The 16,927-nt window shown below is 33.5% G+C and overlaps 1 protein-coding gene across 1 annotated transcript in view; it reads right to left on the bottom strand.

Moving 5' to 3' along the window:
- LOC136029162 (caskin-2-like) overlaps window positions 1–16,927 on the bottom strand; it is a 131,239-nt gene that overhangs the window by 77,405 nt on the left and 36,907 nt on the right. The window contains exon 6 of the mRNA XM_065707307.1: window positions 8,048–8,186. Within this exon, the coding sequence (XP_065563379.1) occupies window positions 8,048–8,186 (139 nt within the window). The remainder of the gene's footprint in view (window positions 1–8,047; window positions 8,187–16,927) is intronic.

Here is a 16,927-nt window from a genome sequence, read left to right as displayed (position 1 = left end):
AAATCATTTTTCGTCAAGTTGCAATCAGAAACCATGACAGGTGACAGACAATGTTATTATTTGAACAAGTATGTTTTTCTTGGACTTTCTAAAACATACACTGGGCAAATGATAAAAAAAAAGAAAAAAGTTTCAAGTACACAGTTTATGTCAAAGGTGCACTCGAGAAGTTACAAGGAATTACGATTTTTCTATAGAAATAATTTCGACATTTGGTGTTTTGTCAGACAAAACTTGAATGAAATTCACTTTTCATTCGTACTTTAGTGAAATTCATTGACGTAAACTTGAGACGCAACGATAAAAGCAGCATCCAAAGGCCTGTTTTACATTGACGTGTCGATGCATGCGTAGGGTCTTCGCTGCGGTCGAGTTCTGAAGAAAATCTCACATTTGCGTAAAAACATTCAAACTGTAGTAGTTAAACATATTTCTTTTTCTATTTTTTCGCTTCGATATTCAACAAATTAAACTTATTTTCATTGCTTTAATGATACAGCTCTTGTCTAAATCCATTTGAACTTCTTGAACTTCCTATGATAAATTTCAGGTTTAGTTGGGGACTGAATACAAAACACATCATTAGTTTTCCAGTAAAAATATATGTATAGTTTAGCACAGCCAGTGTATACCCCCGTGAAAAAAAACAAGAGCTAAGAGCTCATATGGCACTTGTGACGAGGTCGGAAGAGCCATCAGCCAAGGGCTCATATGGCATGAACAAAATTCTAAGAATCAATAGATTAAATTAAAAGGAAAATCAGAGGCTTAATACCGGTCAGGATTTAAAATAAGAGCTCTGAGACACGAGGTCCTTTAATATATCAAGATTCATTAAGATCCGATCACCCATTCGTACGTTAAATATACCTCATTTTTTTCTAATTTTTTCACGCCCTTCTGCCGAATCGAGGAAAATGAATTTATCAAGTCAATTTGTGCACGTCCCTGACACGCCTACCAATTTTTATCGCCCTAGCACATCCGGAAGCACCGAACTCGCCAAAGCACCAGATCCCTCCCCCTAACTCCCCCAAAGAGAGCGGATACAGTCCGGTTACGTCAATCACGTATCTACGACATCTGTTTATTCTACTTAGCAAGTTATATCCCGATCTCTCCACTCTAAGCGTTTTCCAAGATTTCTGGTTTCTTCCTCCAACTTCCCCCCAATGTAACCGGATCTGGTCGGGATTTAAAATAAGAGCTCTGAGACATAAATTCCTTCTAAATATCAAATTTCATTAAGACCTGGTCACCCGTCCGTAAGTTAAAATTACGTCAATTTTTTATTTTTTCGAATTAACAACCCCCCCCCCCAACTCCCCTAAAGAGAGAGAATTCAGCCCGATTATGTCAATCACGTATCTAGGACTTGTGCTTATTCTTTCCACCAATTTTCATCCCGATCTCTCCATTCTAAGCGTTTTCCAAGATTTCCAGTTCCCCCTCCAACTCCCCCAATATCACCGGACACAGTCGGGATTTAAAATAAGAGGTCTGAGACAAGAGGTCTTTCTTTATATCAAGTTTCATTGAGATCCGATCACCTATTCTTAAGATAAAGATACCTCATTTTTAACGTTTTCCAAAATTTTCGGTTTCCTCCTCCAACCCCCCCCCCCAATTTCACCAGATCTAGTCGGGATTTTAAATAAGGGCTCTGAAGCACAAAACCCTTCTAGGTATCAAATTTCATTAAGATTTGGTCAGCTGCTCGTAAGTTGAAAATACATCATTTATCTATTTTTCGAATTAACCCCAACCCCCAAAACTCCCCCAGAGAGAGCCAATCCGGTCTGGTTATTTCAATCACGTATCTAGGACTTGTTTTTATTCTTCCCACAAAGTATCATCACGATCTCTCCACTCGAAGCGTTTTCCAAAATTTCCGGTTTCTTCTAACTCCCCCCAATGTCACCGGATCTGATCAGGATTTAAAAAAAGAGCCGTGAGACACGAGGTCCTTCCAAAAATCAAATTTCATTAGGATCCAATCACCCATTCGTAAGTTAAAAATACCTCACTTTTTCTAATTTTTCCGAATTACCAAATTAGGTACCCCCCCAAACTCCCCCACAGAGATCGGATTCGATTCGGTTATGTAAATCACGTATCTAGGAGTTGTGCTTGTTCTTCCCACCAAGTTTCATCCCGGTCTCTCCACTCTAAGCGTTATTCCAAGATTTCCAGTTCCCTCACCCAACTTCCCCCAATGACGCTGGATCCGGTCTGAATTTAAAATAAGGTCTGAGACACGAGATCCTTCTAAATATCAAATTTCATTAAGATCCATTCACTCGTTCGTAAGTTAAAAATACCTAATTTTTTCTAATATTTCCGAATTAACCCCCCTCCCACCAATTCCCCCAAAGAGACCGGATTCATTCCGGTTATGGCAATCAAGAATCTCGAATCTAGGACTTGTGCTTATTTTTCCACTAAGTTTCATCCTGATCCCTCCACTCTAAGCCTTTTCCAAGATTTCAGGTTTTCCCCTCCAAATCCCCCCGATGTCACCGGATCCGGTCAGGATGCAGAATAAGAGCTCTGAGACACGATATCCTTCTAAATATCCAATTCCATTAGGATACGATCACCCGTTCTTAAGTTAAAAATATCTTATTTTTTCTATTTTTTTCGAATGATAAATACCAATGTGGCATAAAAATGGACACCTATTGGTTATGTGAAAAACCTGCAATTAAAAAAAAACTGGAACTTGAGCAAACTAATTTTTGGAATTGGTCTACTCATGGCCGTATCTAACATTTTTGTTCGAGGGGGGGGGGTGACCTTCCAAAAGAACATCTTCCCATGAACATTATTTTCATTTTAGTTCCACGTGAGCAAGCCCATTCAATATTGATGTACATTACAGATGAGCAAAGTCGATCAAGAGGTTTTATCAAGTTTAGTACAATAAAGGTTTTCAAAGCAAAGTCTTAATAACGGTTTTTCTTCCATGCAGAAAGGTTTCATCACCTTTGAAGGGCAGAGATGAATGCTCCTATGACGCGGTCAGGGCTAAACAGCTAAGCCTCAGTTGCCGAGTTGAATTTCTTAACCAAGATCCTAGCCTTCTAGTGTGAAGAAGTTTGTTCCTGGAGTAGCAGTGAATACAGGCAATGTCAGAAGAACAGTAAAAAGAAGAGAAATATTTGGGAAACAAGTAGTCGTATTCCTGCAGAAAAACAAAGCACAGGAAGGCCTTTCTATTATCCGAAATCTTTCCATTTGCTGCACCAAAGCTCAATCTCTTGCTCTAAGCATTTTGATCGGATAGAATATCACTGTGAAACTCAAGCAGGCTCTAATATCATGTTCTTGGCATCAAAAGAAACAGTCTTAAAAGACATACGGACAACAGAGACGTGACATGAGAATCTGGCAAAGTTCAAAGCGTTGTTTCAGCTGTGATGTGAAGTAGTCTGGGAAAGGAATGAACAGAGTGGTTTTATAGTGAGCAAAACCGTTCAGGGCCGTTCAGATGTACACTTCTATCTTTCGTCCTTAGACGGGTCATTTCAACTCCTAAGGTATTAGCATCTTCTTCCATTTCTGTTGGCCTGGAAAGGAGAGTCTTTACATCTATGCAAGGACAATGGAAAACAAAATCTGCAAAAAAACAGCGTCCTCAGTGGGAGAACACGGGACATTCCAGCCGAAACGAGTCAGCCGATTCAGCTGAAACTTTGAAACTTCGACTTTCTTTTCCTAGATTTTTGAAGAGTGTAGGAAATATTTGGAGTCCAAATGCTCTGCAGCAGACGCAGTCTATTCTCCGCCACAAGTGTTGACGACTTATTTAAAAAGCAACCAATATTGTTTGGAACCAACAAAGAAGATTTTGCATGTGTTTTCTGTTAAGTCACTGTTTTAACATTGACCAGACTGGACGGATGAAGTTCAGAGGTGTTAGCAACCACTTCAGTATCTTACAAGCGCATAGGGACAGACGACATATTAATATTAGCATTAGAAACATCCATCCTAGTTCCCTTGGGCACAAAAAAACACGTGCTATCAAAATTCCTCTTCATTTTATAAATAGCTAGCAGAGAGGCCAATCAAAAGACAATATATTCATTCATGTTATCAAAATGGCGCATCTATAATACCTCATAAACGACTGGAAGGATTACGTTAAACCTTTCTGTGAGTGTTTAGGGAGGGCGAAAGGGCTCATAATAACATGTTTAGAGAAAGTGATAACGATGCAAAAAAAAATTCGTCTCCCTAAATTTTAGTTAACCCGAAAAAAGACCGATGGATCTTATAAGTTTGGGACTTACATTCATGTGGATCTGTATTATATCTATGTGGGTCATAAATATAAATATAAATATAAATATATATATATAAATATATATATATATATATATATATATGTATATATATGTATATATATATATATATATATATATATATATATATATATATATAAAAGCTACTATATCAAGAGGACCCTTGTAAACAGAAAACACCTGAGGAAAATTTGTTTTGCCCAAAACGAACAGAAATTAAAATGAACAATCCAGTCAAACTTAAAGCGAACAGAATATATCACAAAAACGAGTAAGATTACTACCCCCTATACTTTCTAAAGGCCGCAGGGTCATTTGCGTTTTTCAGAAAACAAAATGTATGTCAAATATTTTCTTTATATATATATATATATATATATATATATATATATATATATATATATATATATATATATATATATATATATATATATATATATATATATATATATATATATATATATATATATATATATATATATATCTATATATATAAAAATAAGTTGTCTGTCTGTGGATGGATGGATGGATGTGTCAGGTGACGTCACCTGAAAAAACTGGATTAGGTGACGTCAAAACTGAAAAAACTAAAAAAAGGCAAAAACTACAAAAAAAACTAAAAACTAATAAAAAAAAATAAAAAAGCTAAAAAACTAAAAAAACTATAAAGGTAAAAACCAATAAAAAACTAAAAAAAAAACTGAAAAAACTAAAAAAAGGCAAAAACTACAAAAAAAAACTAAAAACTAATAAAAAAAGTAAAAAAGCTAAAATACTAAAAAAACTAAAAAAACTAAAAAAAGGTAAAAAACTAAAAAAAATAAAAAATAAAAAAAAACTAAAAAAAAGGAAAAAACTGAAAAATAAGCTAAAATAAAGGTAAAAACCAATCAAAAACTAAAAAGAAAAAAAGGAAAAAACTAATAAATGACGACACTCAAAGAGAAAGCGACCAGGACAAAAGGAATGTTCGATTAGCAATCAACAAAGCACCGGGACACAGGGAGTATAAATGACGACCAGGACATAAGTAAAAAAAAAAAACTATCTATATATATAAAAATAAGTTGTCAAACTAAAAAAAGGCAAAAACTACAAAAAAAACTAAAAACTAATAAAAAAGCTAAAAAACTAAAAAAACTAAAAAAAAGGCAAAAACTACAAAAAAAACTAAAAACTAATAAAAAAAATAAAAAAGCTAAAAAACTAAAAAAACTAAAAAAACTAAAAAAAGGAAAAAAACTAAAAAAACTAAAAACTAAAAAAAAAATAAAAAAAAGGAAAAAACTGAAAAATAAGCTAAAATAAAGGTAAAAACCAATAAAAAACTGAAAAAACTAAAAAAAGGCAAAAACTACAAAAAAACTAAAAACTAATAAAAAAAGGAAAAAACTGAAAAATAAGCTAACATAAAGGTAAAAACCAATAAAAAACTAAAAAGAAAAAAAGGAAAAAACTAAAAAAAATTTTCATCTAAAAAACTAAAAAAAACTAAAAAAGGTAAAAACTAAAAGAACTAAAAAAGAAAAAAATAAATGACGACACTCAAAGAGAAAGCGACCAGGACAAAAGGAATGTTCGATTAGCAATCAACAAAGCACCGGGACATAGGGAGTATAAATGACGACCAGGACATAAGTAAAAAAAAAAATTAACAAAACTAAAAAGAAGGTAAAAACTACAAAAAAACTAAAAAGAAAAAAAAACTAAAAACTAATAAAAAAACTAAAAAATCTAAAAATCTAAATAAACTAAAAAAGAAAAAAAAAGGAAAAAAATAAAGGAGAAAAACAAAACTAAAAAACGAATGTATATACAGACCGGTACACCGGGATACAAATGACGACCGGGACAGAGGGAATATAAATGACGACCGGGACACAGGGACACAACTACAACGGGGACACCGGAGGAAACAGGGGGATGTAAATGACGACCGGGACACCGGGACAGGGAATGGTCGATTAGCAATCACCATCAACAAAGCTCAAGGGCAATCATTAGAATCATGAGGTATAGATCTGAATACAGATTGTTTTCCCATGGACCATTATATGTTGCATGTTCAAGAGTCGGTAAACCTGACAATCTATTTATATGCAAAGACAATGGGACAGCAAAGAATGTTGTATATTCGCAAGTTTTACGTAGTTAAAACCATATATATATATATCTATCTATATTCACAGGTGGGACATAGGGACACAACTACAATGGCGCGTAACTATTATGGCGCGTAACGACTTACGCGCGCGGGGGGGCTTGGGGGGGGGGGGGCGCGAAGCGCCCCCACCAACTAGGTGTTGGGGTGGCGCGAAGCGCCACCCCAACAGCTAGTATATATATATATATATATATATATATATATATATATATATATATATATAATATCAAAGACTAAAAAATTGTTGAAACTTCCAGGAAAAAATGGCATTACCTTGCCTATTTTTTTTTTTTTTTTTTTTATTTTTTTTTTTTTCCGTCAACGTTTAGAGACTGCTGGAAATACAAATTATTTACAGTAAGATGCAAGTTAGGGTCTGGCCTTCAGAAGGTATTGGGATGGTTTTCGTACTTCTGGTTGCGATAATTTGTGTTCACTTTAAATTTGACTTGATTGTTCTGTTGGTTTTAGAATTTATCTATTCGTCTATTGTATTGTCTGTTATCTTCATGTTTGACTTTATTATTCATTTTAATTTCTGTTCGTTTCAGGTTTCATTTACTCATTGACAGTAATTTCTGTTCGTTTTAAGATCGAGTTATTATAGAGCTTATCTCTGATCCTCTTAAATTTTAGCATGGTTCTTTACTTTGCTTTGAAAAACTTATTTCTTAAAAAAATTTCTTAAATTAATCTTAAATAAAACATCACTATTTTGGCCAATAAATGACAACTGAGTGACTTTATTATGGATATTTTTAAAACATTATCAAGAAATTACTGACGCAATTGAGGGCAAAACAATAAACCAAAAAGGGAACAAAAAACTCCTCCCGAGGAATGAACTATCAGTTGAGAAAATCAACTAAATTACATCCTGCGACCATCCCTCCCATCCCCACCCTTTTCCTTTCTACCTTTACTTTTGCATCAGCTGTAACTGAATAATCGGGACATAAAATGAAATTTCAAGCAGTCAACGGTTTTCCCATGGAACATGTTGGCGATATTTTTTTTCATACTAAAAGTTCTCTTTACTCTAACCCATAAATAAAGACTAGAAGATATTTTAGAATTGGTCTTCAGTGAATGATTAGTGCACAAAATAAAAACAACAGTAAATTCTCTTTTTAAATTTTCCACTTCATCATTTTGAGAACTTAGATAAGACCTCTGAGCAGTTATAATGCCTTTGACGTTAGAAAAACCGAGACCAAAAAAAAAAATTTTACACAGCCAAGCCATTTTTAAATTAGACTGACAATCTTTTTTTAGTTTTCCTAAGTTTTATTTAGGAAATAGCAGTTTTAACAAATTTAACACAACTAACAAATAAGTCACTTTCCCGAAGTTCAACCATCTCGTAATTCTACGCGAAAGATTCCCATCCAAGACGTTACATATGTTTCGGTGAATCAGTCACATCAGACAAAAATTGAAATCTTGGGTTTCTAATTAGTCTTTCGCTGAGGAATCAGACCTCCAAATATGGTTACAATGGATTCAATATGGAAAGAAAAACTTGAAGAGAAAAAAACCTAAAGACTCGGAAACATGAAGTTTTGATAATACTTACAGGCAAGCCTTGTGCAAGCATTTCAGCAACGTTCATTCGGCATATCTCCTGGCCAGTTGAGCCAAGACTGGAGTTGGAGCTATGATAGCTATGTCTAAGCGAAGAAGAGGAAGATGTCTCGTAGGAATGTCCAGAAAGCCTGCATAAAGGAGCAATCGGTTACAATGAGAAAGGTACTTTTAAAACCAAATTACTGGAGTGTTCTTGTCTAGAGCCGCCAACAGAAATGAGCAAAAAGAAAAGGGAAATAATACACAGAATTATACAAAAAACAATACACACAAAAAATATAATTAACACACAAAAATGCACAGAATAGTTTTGCCACCGAACCCAAATCAACTTTATGATGCCTTATTTTTGTCTTCATTAAGAGATAATAAGAGAAATGATTACGAAAAGGTTACAAAAGCTCAGTACCGGCCTTATATTATTAGTATATGCAGTTGAATAGATATTTTATGTTGAAAATACATTTTCTAATAGACAAAATATATTTTCGCACAATCGAACATAAGCGCTATTATTTATTTTCACCCGGGTTATACTTTCTTTTCCAAAGAAAGTCTGTTTCACACTGAGTCGAAGCTTACCAGTGGCACAGCTGTACAAGTTTGAGGCTGACAGCCGTCAAGACGTAAACTCACGAATATCCATATTCATGATTTTGGAAAATTGCAGCTCACAAGCTGACACATGTCACTTTAAAGCGTTTACGGTTTGGACCAAGTTTACAGTGAAACTAATCGCTCGCTGATTTAAAGGGTGATCGTGCCCCGTGAAAAAGAAACGTGCTATTGTATGTTCAAGACAGGGGTTTTTGAAATGAACGAGTTTAAAGTGACAATATTTAAGCAGGTAATTTTAATGCGGGAAGGTTTCCACTTTTGTTTGTTATGAGTTGCTATTAGGCTGATTAATTATCGGGTTAGTATTTCTGGTACCGTACATGTTTTCCTGGAAATTAAAAGCGTAGATTGAATATATAAAAACAGGCTAGATTTTCCAACGTTTTTCCGTCAGGGTTTTCTTTTAGCCGGGAACCTTGCAAAATTTTAAAATGAAATTATTAAAGTACAAGAATAGAACAGACACCAACTAGCAGGAAAACAAAAAACGGAGTTTTGAAACATTCGAGTCATCTTTGTTATAACTCATTTTCCTCAATATACTTAATTTTCAGTATATACCAACCAATACATACTTTTGCCGTATAATTTCATTATATAGCACAAAGCATGGTATCAGTGGTGAAGAATATCTAATGAATGGTCTTACTAATACTATTTTACCATGAGAAACGGTGACGTAATATTGTATCCCGTCGTTGTAACCACTCCATCCTGTAGCTTCAAAAAATAAATTCTTACTGATAAAAACATTTTTGTTATAAGCATATTTCTTATCAATCCTTAGCGTGGTGCTGCTAATTGTAAAGAAAAAACATTAAAGCGATAACACGGAAAAAAATATTGCAAATCTTTATAGTTTACGTTTTTTTTTTTTTTTGTCATCAAAGCTCATGACTTAGTCATTATCGCAAATATAACGAACAATCATAGACACTGAAGAAGAAGCTGAATCAATTTCAATTTTCGAATTTGTCTGCGGAACTCTTTAGAGAGCAAATGGTGTCCTATAAAAGGCCAGACTAATTCATTTGAAAATTGTGGAGGTGGTAATGCATTTTGACCAAGCACGCAGTAGCCTCCAAATGAATCGCCTTTGTTGGCTAATCTTTCCTCGGGAAAATGGAGGTCTCCAAGGTGAATACATACGACCTTGAAGATTTCCAATGATTTTTTATAGACACCTGTGTATTTTACTGCATTTTTATAGGTATGTACTGGGTTTTTTGCCACAGTTTGCTGGCGTGGACGATTACGATGACGTTGTTCTTCTAAAGTCATATTTCTCTGTCCTTCACTTTCATTTTTGACACGTTGCGATACTCACTTTCGCGTGTCTGCTAACCACACAATTCTTTGTTCTTCACTTTAATTTCTCACACGCTGTTTCTCACTGTCGCTTGTAATTCTCGTTGTCGCTTATCTTCTTATTTCTTTGTTCTCGCTGTCGCATATTTTCCAACCACATACATCCTCGCTTTTCATTTTCATTTTGATACACCCCGATCCTCTTTGTCACATGTCTTGTAACCGCATATTTTTGTTCATTTTCTTTTTTGACTCGTAATTCTCGCTGCCGTTTATCTTTTAAAAGCATACTTCTTTGTTCTTCAGTCTCGTTTTTGACTCGTTGTAGTTGTCATTTTCACAAGTATTCCAACCACACGTTTCTTTGTTTTTCTTTCTTCTTTTTTCTCATTTTTTCTATGTCAAAAACACCTTTTGTAGATAAACTCATTACACTTTGCATTTTACACTTAGCTTTGTTTCTTGTGCAATTTTACATGCATCATAAATACAAAAAACGGTACAACCACTCCTGAGGCGGAAATGGCGTATTCCGCCTATTGTTTGCCTCTGATTCTAGGCGAAATTATTGGTCTCGTGCTTCAATTACTGATCTCATGAAAAATTCTATTATAATTGAAATTTTCATTATAATGGAAGACCCCAGCGTGCCGAGCCTGGGAGACCCTCCAACAAGATTGACTCAAGTTCAGCATTGTGGAGTGACATGAGAGGTGTATTATAAGTGGGAGATGGTAACGTCGGCAATCAAGGGAGGGGGAGAATTAATGCCAGGTTTTTCTTCTCACTCAATTGGACTATCTGTCTTGGCTTTTTCTACAATTAGACATGACTTGATGCCCACACCTATTCCATTTTAATCATATGACGTCACTCATATAATTTTTTCCTCCTAAAATTAAGGTTCACGAAAATTGTCAAACTCGTGACCTAAATAGATCATTTTTTTTCAAACCAGAAAATCTTAAAAAAATACACAAAAAAACAAGAGCTAAGAGCTCATATGGCACTTGTGACGAGGTCGGAAGAGCCAAGAGCTCATATTGTATGAGCTCTAGAAAAATTCTAAGAATCAATAGATTGATTTAAAAGGAAATCAGAGGCTTAATGCCAGTCGGGATTTAAAATAAGAGCTCTGAGTCACGAGGTCCTTCTAAATATCAAAATTCATTAAGATACGATCACCCACTGGTAAGTTAAGAATGTCTCATTTTTTTTCTAATTTTTTAGAATTAAACCTCTCCCCTCCAACTCCTCCAAAGAGAGCAGATCCGTTCCGGTTATGTCAATCCAGTATCTAGGACTTGTGCTTATTTTTCCCACCAAGTTTCATCCCGATCCCTCCACTATAATTGTTTTCCAAGATTTTAGCCACCCCCTCAATTCCCCCAAATGTCACTGGATCCAATCGGAATTTAAAATAAGAGGTCTGAGACACGACATCCTTCCAAACATCGATTTTCATTAAGACCCGATCACTCCTTAGTAAGTTAAAAATACCTCATATTTCTAATCTTTCAGAATTAACCCTCCCCCCAACTCCCCCAAAGAGAGTGGATCCGTTCCAGTTATGTCAATCACGTTTAGCTCCCATCAAGTTTTATCCCGATCCCTCCACTCTAAGCGTTTTACAAGATTTCAGGTCCCCCCCCCAACTCCCCCAATGTCACCGGATCCGGTCGGGACTTTTCCTGGGTGGAGTTTTCGGCAATGGCGATTCCATTGGTATAATTTTCATTTCGGTCCAAGGTCATTTTTGAGGGTTTCGACTATTTTTCGAAATCCCATAAATTTGTTTTTGTGATTAACACTTACAATTTACTAATCAAAATAATAGTTACCATTCCTGAATCGGCTTCAAATGAATTTTTTTTTCTTGATTTTTTTTTCAAAAAGTCCATAAATTTGTTTTTGTGATTAACACTTACAATTTATTAATCGAAATCATATTTACCATTCCTGAATTGGCTTCAAATGAATTTTTTTTTCTTGATTTTTTTTCAAAAAGTATATTTAAATTTTCGGTTTCTTTGGGATGAACTTCGTTCTTTACTATGTTGCAGCACGAAAGTATGTTTTCTTCATGGTTGCATGAAGTCGTGTTGAGTCGTGTTTCATCAGTCAGGTATCTGAGATCCATTTTTTGGGTACCATATCTGTTTTCCAAGACTGAAATTTCTAATGATGGTCTCCATGGCGAATCGTGGATACATTTTAAGCTCCATGGAAAGTGCCAAAACATTCACGCTAATTTATATGCTTCGTTAAATGAAGTAATCGGTGCTAGTATTTTAAGAATATCAACCGTATTTAATGTTTTCTGTCAGGTCCTGCAGATTGTAAAGTTTTTTCGTGCCAAGATATATTGCATTAAATCAGCCGCAATGTTGTGCTTATGTATTGTCAGTGTCTGTATTGACGCTGCAGTTCACCTCGATATATTTTCTCCTTTTGAATAAGAAACTCAAGTTGAATTTAAAGTTTTTGTTTGGAGAATAATTATGGATGCAGATCTATAATTATGTACACTTTATGGACTTATTATTAACAAATCTAGGCCGATTCCGCTCGCGATATATTCACTATGCGATCTAAACCCTGGTTGTATTGCTGGTATATGCTAGTGCTCAATTGGACAGCAAAAAACAACTATTTGACCTCCTTAAAACTACGTAGTGGAATAGCAGGCCTGTCAAGCTTGTCTTCATATTGACATACCAATCTTAATTATTCGGCCACTTCTAAAGCCATATAAGCGACTTCAATGTCACTTCCTCTAGTTGTCTCATCCACTGATGTGAAACTCCTGGGATTTCGATGTTATTAGGCAGTTGCACCTTACGAAAATGACAAATTCATTCGAATGTAATAATAATATAATTCATTCTAACATTATCTATACATATAAAAATAAGTTGTCTGTGTGTGTGTGTGTGTCGAGTGACGTCATGTTTGTGTGTCGACTGACGTCATGTTTGTTGATTGACAAAATTACACACCGAGACATTGGGACACAAATGACGACCGGGACATCTATATATATAAAAATAAGTTGTCTGTGTGTCGAGTGATGTCATGATTGTGTGTCAACTGACGTCATGTTTGTTGATTGACGAAATTACACACCGGGACATAGGGACACAAAAGACGACCGGGACATTGGGAATATAAACGAATACCGGGACACTCAAAGAGAAAGCGACCGGGACACAGGGAATGTTCGATTAGCAATCACCATCAACAAAGCACCGGGACACAAATGACGACCGGGACACAGGGAATATAAATGACGACCAGGACACTAAAGAGAAATTACAGACCGGGACACCGGAACACAAATGACGACCGGGACACAGGAAATACAAATGACGACCGCGACACTCAAAGAGAAATTACAGACTGGGACACCAGGACACAAGGAAACAACAACAACGGGGACGCCGGGGGGCACAGGGGGATATATAAATGACGACAGGGACACAGGAAATGTTCGATTACCAATTACCATCAACAAAGCTCAAGGGCAATCATTAGAATAATGAGGTATAGATCTGAATACAGATTTTTTTTCCCATGGACAATTATATGTTGCATGTTCAAGAGTCAGTAAACCTGACAATATATTTATATGCACAGACAATGGGACAGCCAAGAATGTTGTACATTCGCAAGTTTTACGTAGTTAATATATATATATATATATATATATATATATATATATATATATATATATATATATATATATATATATATATATATATACTAGCTGTTACGCGTAGCCCCCCCAAGCCCCCCCGCGCGCGTAAGTCGTTACGCGCCATTGTAGTTGTGTCCCTATGTCCCACCTGTGAAGATATATATATATATATATATATATATATATATATATATATATATAATATATATATATATATATATATATATATATATATATATATATATGTTTTTAACTACGTAAAACTTGCGAATATACAACATTCTTTGCTGTCCCATCGTCTGTGCATATAAATAGATTGTCAGGTTTACCGACTCTTGAACATGCAACGCATAATGGTCCATGGGAAAACAATCCGTATTCAGATCTATACCTCATGATTCTATTGATTGCCCTTGAGCTTTGTTGATGGTGATTGCTAATCGACCATTTCCTTTGTTGCCGTCGTCATTTATATATCCCCCTGTCCCCCCCGGCGTCCCCGTTGTAGTTGTGTCCCTGTGTCCGGGTCGTCATTTATATTCCCTGTGTCCCCGTCGTCATTTGTGTCCCGGTGTCCCAGTCTGTGATTTCTATTTGAGTGTCCCGGGCGTCATTTATATTCGTCAGGATATTGTAGGGCATCGTAGCATCGATGAGTTTAAGCAATTCTTGTCAACTGATTGTTTCGCCTATAAAGAATAATATCTCGAGGTAAGAACTGATCACCGACCACAACGATTGCCACTTTGTTGATAGTTGCGTATCAGGAGGCATCAATTCGATTGCTGTTTTTAAGCAGAAGCACTAAATTATTATTTTTGTGGAAAAGATGATATATATAAATATATATATATATTTTCTTTTTAGTTTTTTTTTAGTTTTTACCTTTTTTAGTTTTTTTCTTCTTTTGTATTAATGCTAAAGCCAAGGTTCAAACCTGGAGCCTCTCGGACCTAGAACCTGAAACATAACGCTTTACCAACTCAGCTACTTCGGCGTGAATACATTCGTTTTGAGCAGCTTCCTCGGGTGTTGCCATTGTAGGTTCTTCAGTCATTTTACAATTAGAAATTTCTCTTTCAACGGTCTTCTTACAATTAAAAATTTGTCTTTGAACGATATTCTTAAATACCTGTGTCCTGGTCGTCATTTATATTGCCTGTGTCCCGGTCGTCATTTGTGTCCCGGTATCCCAGTCTGTAATTTCTCCTTGAGTGTCCCGGTCGTTATTTGTATTCCCTCTGTCCCGGTCGTCATTTGTGTCCCGGTCTGTAATTTCTCTTTGAGTGTTTTTTCTTTTTAGTATTTTTTAGTTTTTTTTACATTTTTTCTTTTTTCAGTTTTCTTTTTCTTCTTTATTTTTCAGCTTCACTATGAAATACATATCGCCGAACCTTTGTTTTTTAAACTAAAATCTGGTAGGCATTGATGACCTTATCCAAGTCAAGATCCCAAACCCAATCATCATCGCTATCATTTTCAGTTTTGATATGTTTTGACTCTCGCTGTCCAGGTGGATCTTCATCTAATTGCGCGGTTTTGCGTTCTTTAGCCTCAAGCCTGTTTCCTTGCTGTTCTTTTGATTCCTCGGCACGCTTTCTTTTCTGACTTTCTCTATCAGCAGCAAGTTTTTTGGCATAGACTCTTTGAGCATCTTCATCGGCTTTTGCCATTGTAAGTTCATCAGTCATTTTAAACTTAAACATTAATAGATTTCTACGTGAACATATATGTCTTAAATATCTTTAATGACGTCACCGTCATAGCAAAAATGACGACAACTAACTTCATGACGCCAGTCGACACAGAAACATGACGTCACCTGATCCACAGACAGACAACTTATTTTTATATAGATAGATAGATATAATTCTAAATTGTCAGGTAATTTCTATTTTGAAATAAAAACTAAAAATATTGCTCAGACAACATAAATATTTTTGATATTTACATAATAGCTTTAGTGGCTCTGGACTGAAAACTAAATATGCTAATAAAATTGGGAATTGCAATCTTTTAGGTTGAAAAGGCAGATCCATTGGAATCATGAGAATGCGTGGAATAAGAAAAGCCTCACCCTCAAAAGGCCCTGTCAAGATTGTTGCCTCTATTACGTTATAACAGACATAACACGTCATTTGTGTCCCGGTGTCCCGGTCTGTAGTTTCGTTAGTCGACAAACATGACGTCAGACGACAAACAACTTCATGACGACATACAGCTCAATCCTTATAATGACGTCAGTCGACAAACATGACGTCAGTCGACACACAAACATGACGTCAGTCGACAGACAGACAAACAACTTATTTATATATATATATATATATATATATATATATATATATATATATATATATATATATATATATATATATATATATATATATATATATATATATATATATATATATATATATATATATATATATATATATATATATATATATATATATATATATATATATATATATATATATATATATATATATATATATATATATATATATATATATATATATATATATATATATATATATATATATATATATATATATATATATATATATATATATATATATATATATATATATATATATATATATATATATATATATATATAATATATATATATATATATATATATATATATATATATATATATATATATATATATATATATATATATATATATATATATATATATATATATATATATATATATATATATATATATATATATATATATATATATATATATTTATATATATATATATATATATATATATATATATATATATATATATATATATATATATATATATATATATATATATATATATTATATATATATATATATATATATATATATATATATATATATATATATATATATATATATATATATATATATATATATATATATATATAATATATATATATATATATATATATATATATATATATATATATATATATATATATATATATATATATATATATATATATATATATATATATATATATATATATATATATATATATATATATATATATATATATATATATATATATATATATATATATATATATATATATATATATATATATATATATATATATATATATATATATATATATATATATATATATATATATATATATATATATATATATATATATATATATATATATATATATATATATATATATATATATATATATATATATATATATATATATATA

Source organism: Artemia franciscana, chromosome 1 (genome assembly GCF_032884065.1).
Source record: "Artemia franciscana chromosome 1, ASM3288406v1, whole genome shotgun sequence".
Classification (NCBI taxonomy): Eukaryota; Metazoa; Arthropoda; class Branchiopoda; order Anostraca; family Artemiidae; genus Artemia; species Artemia franciscana.
This window is presented reverse-complemented; position numbering and strand designations above follow the sequence as displayed.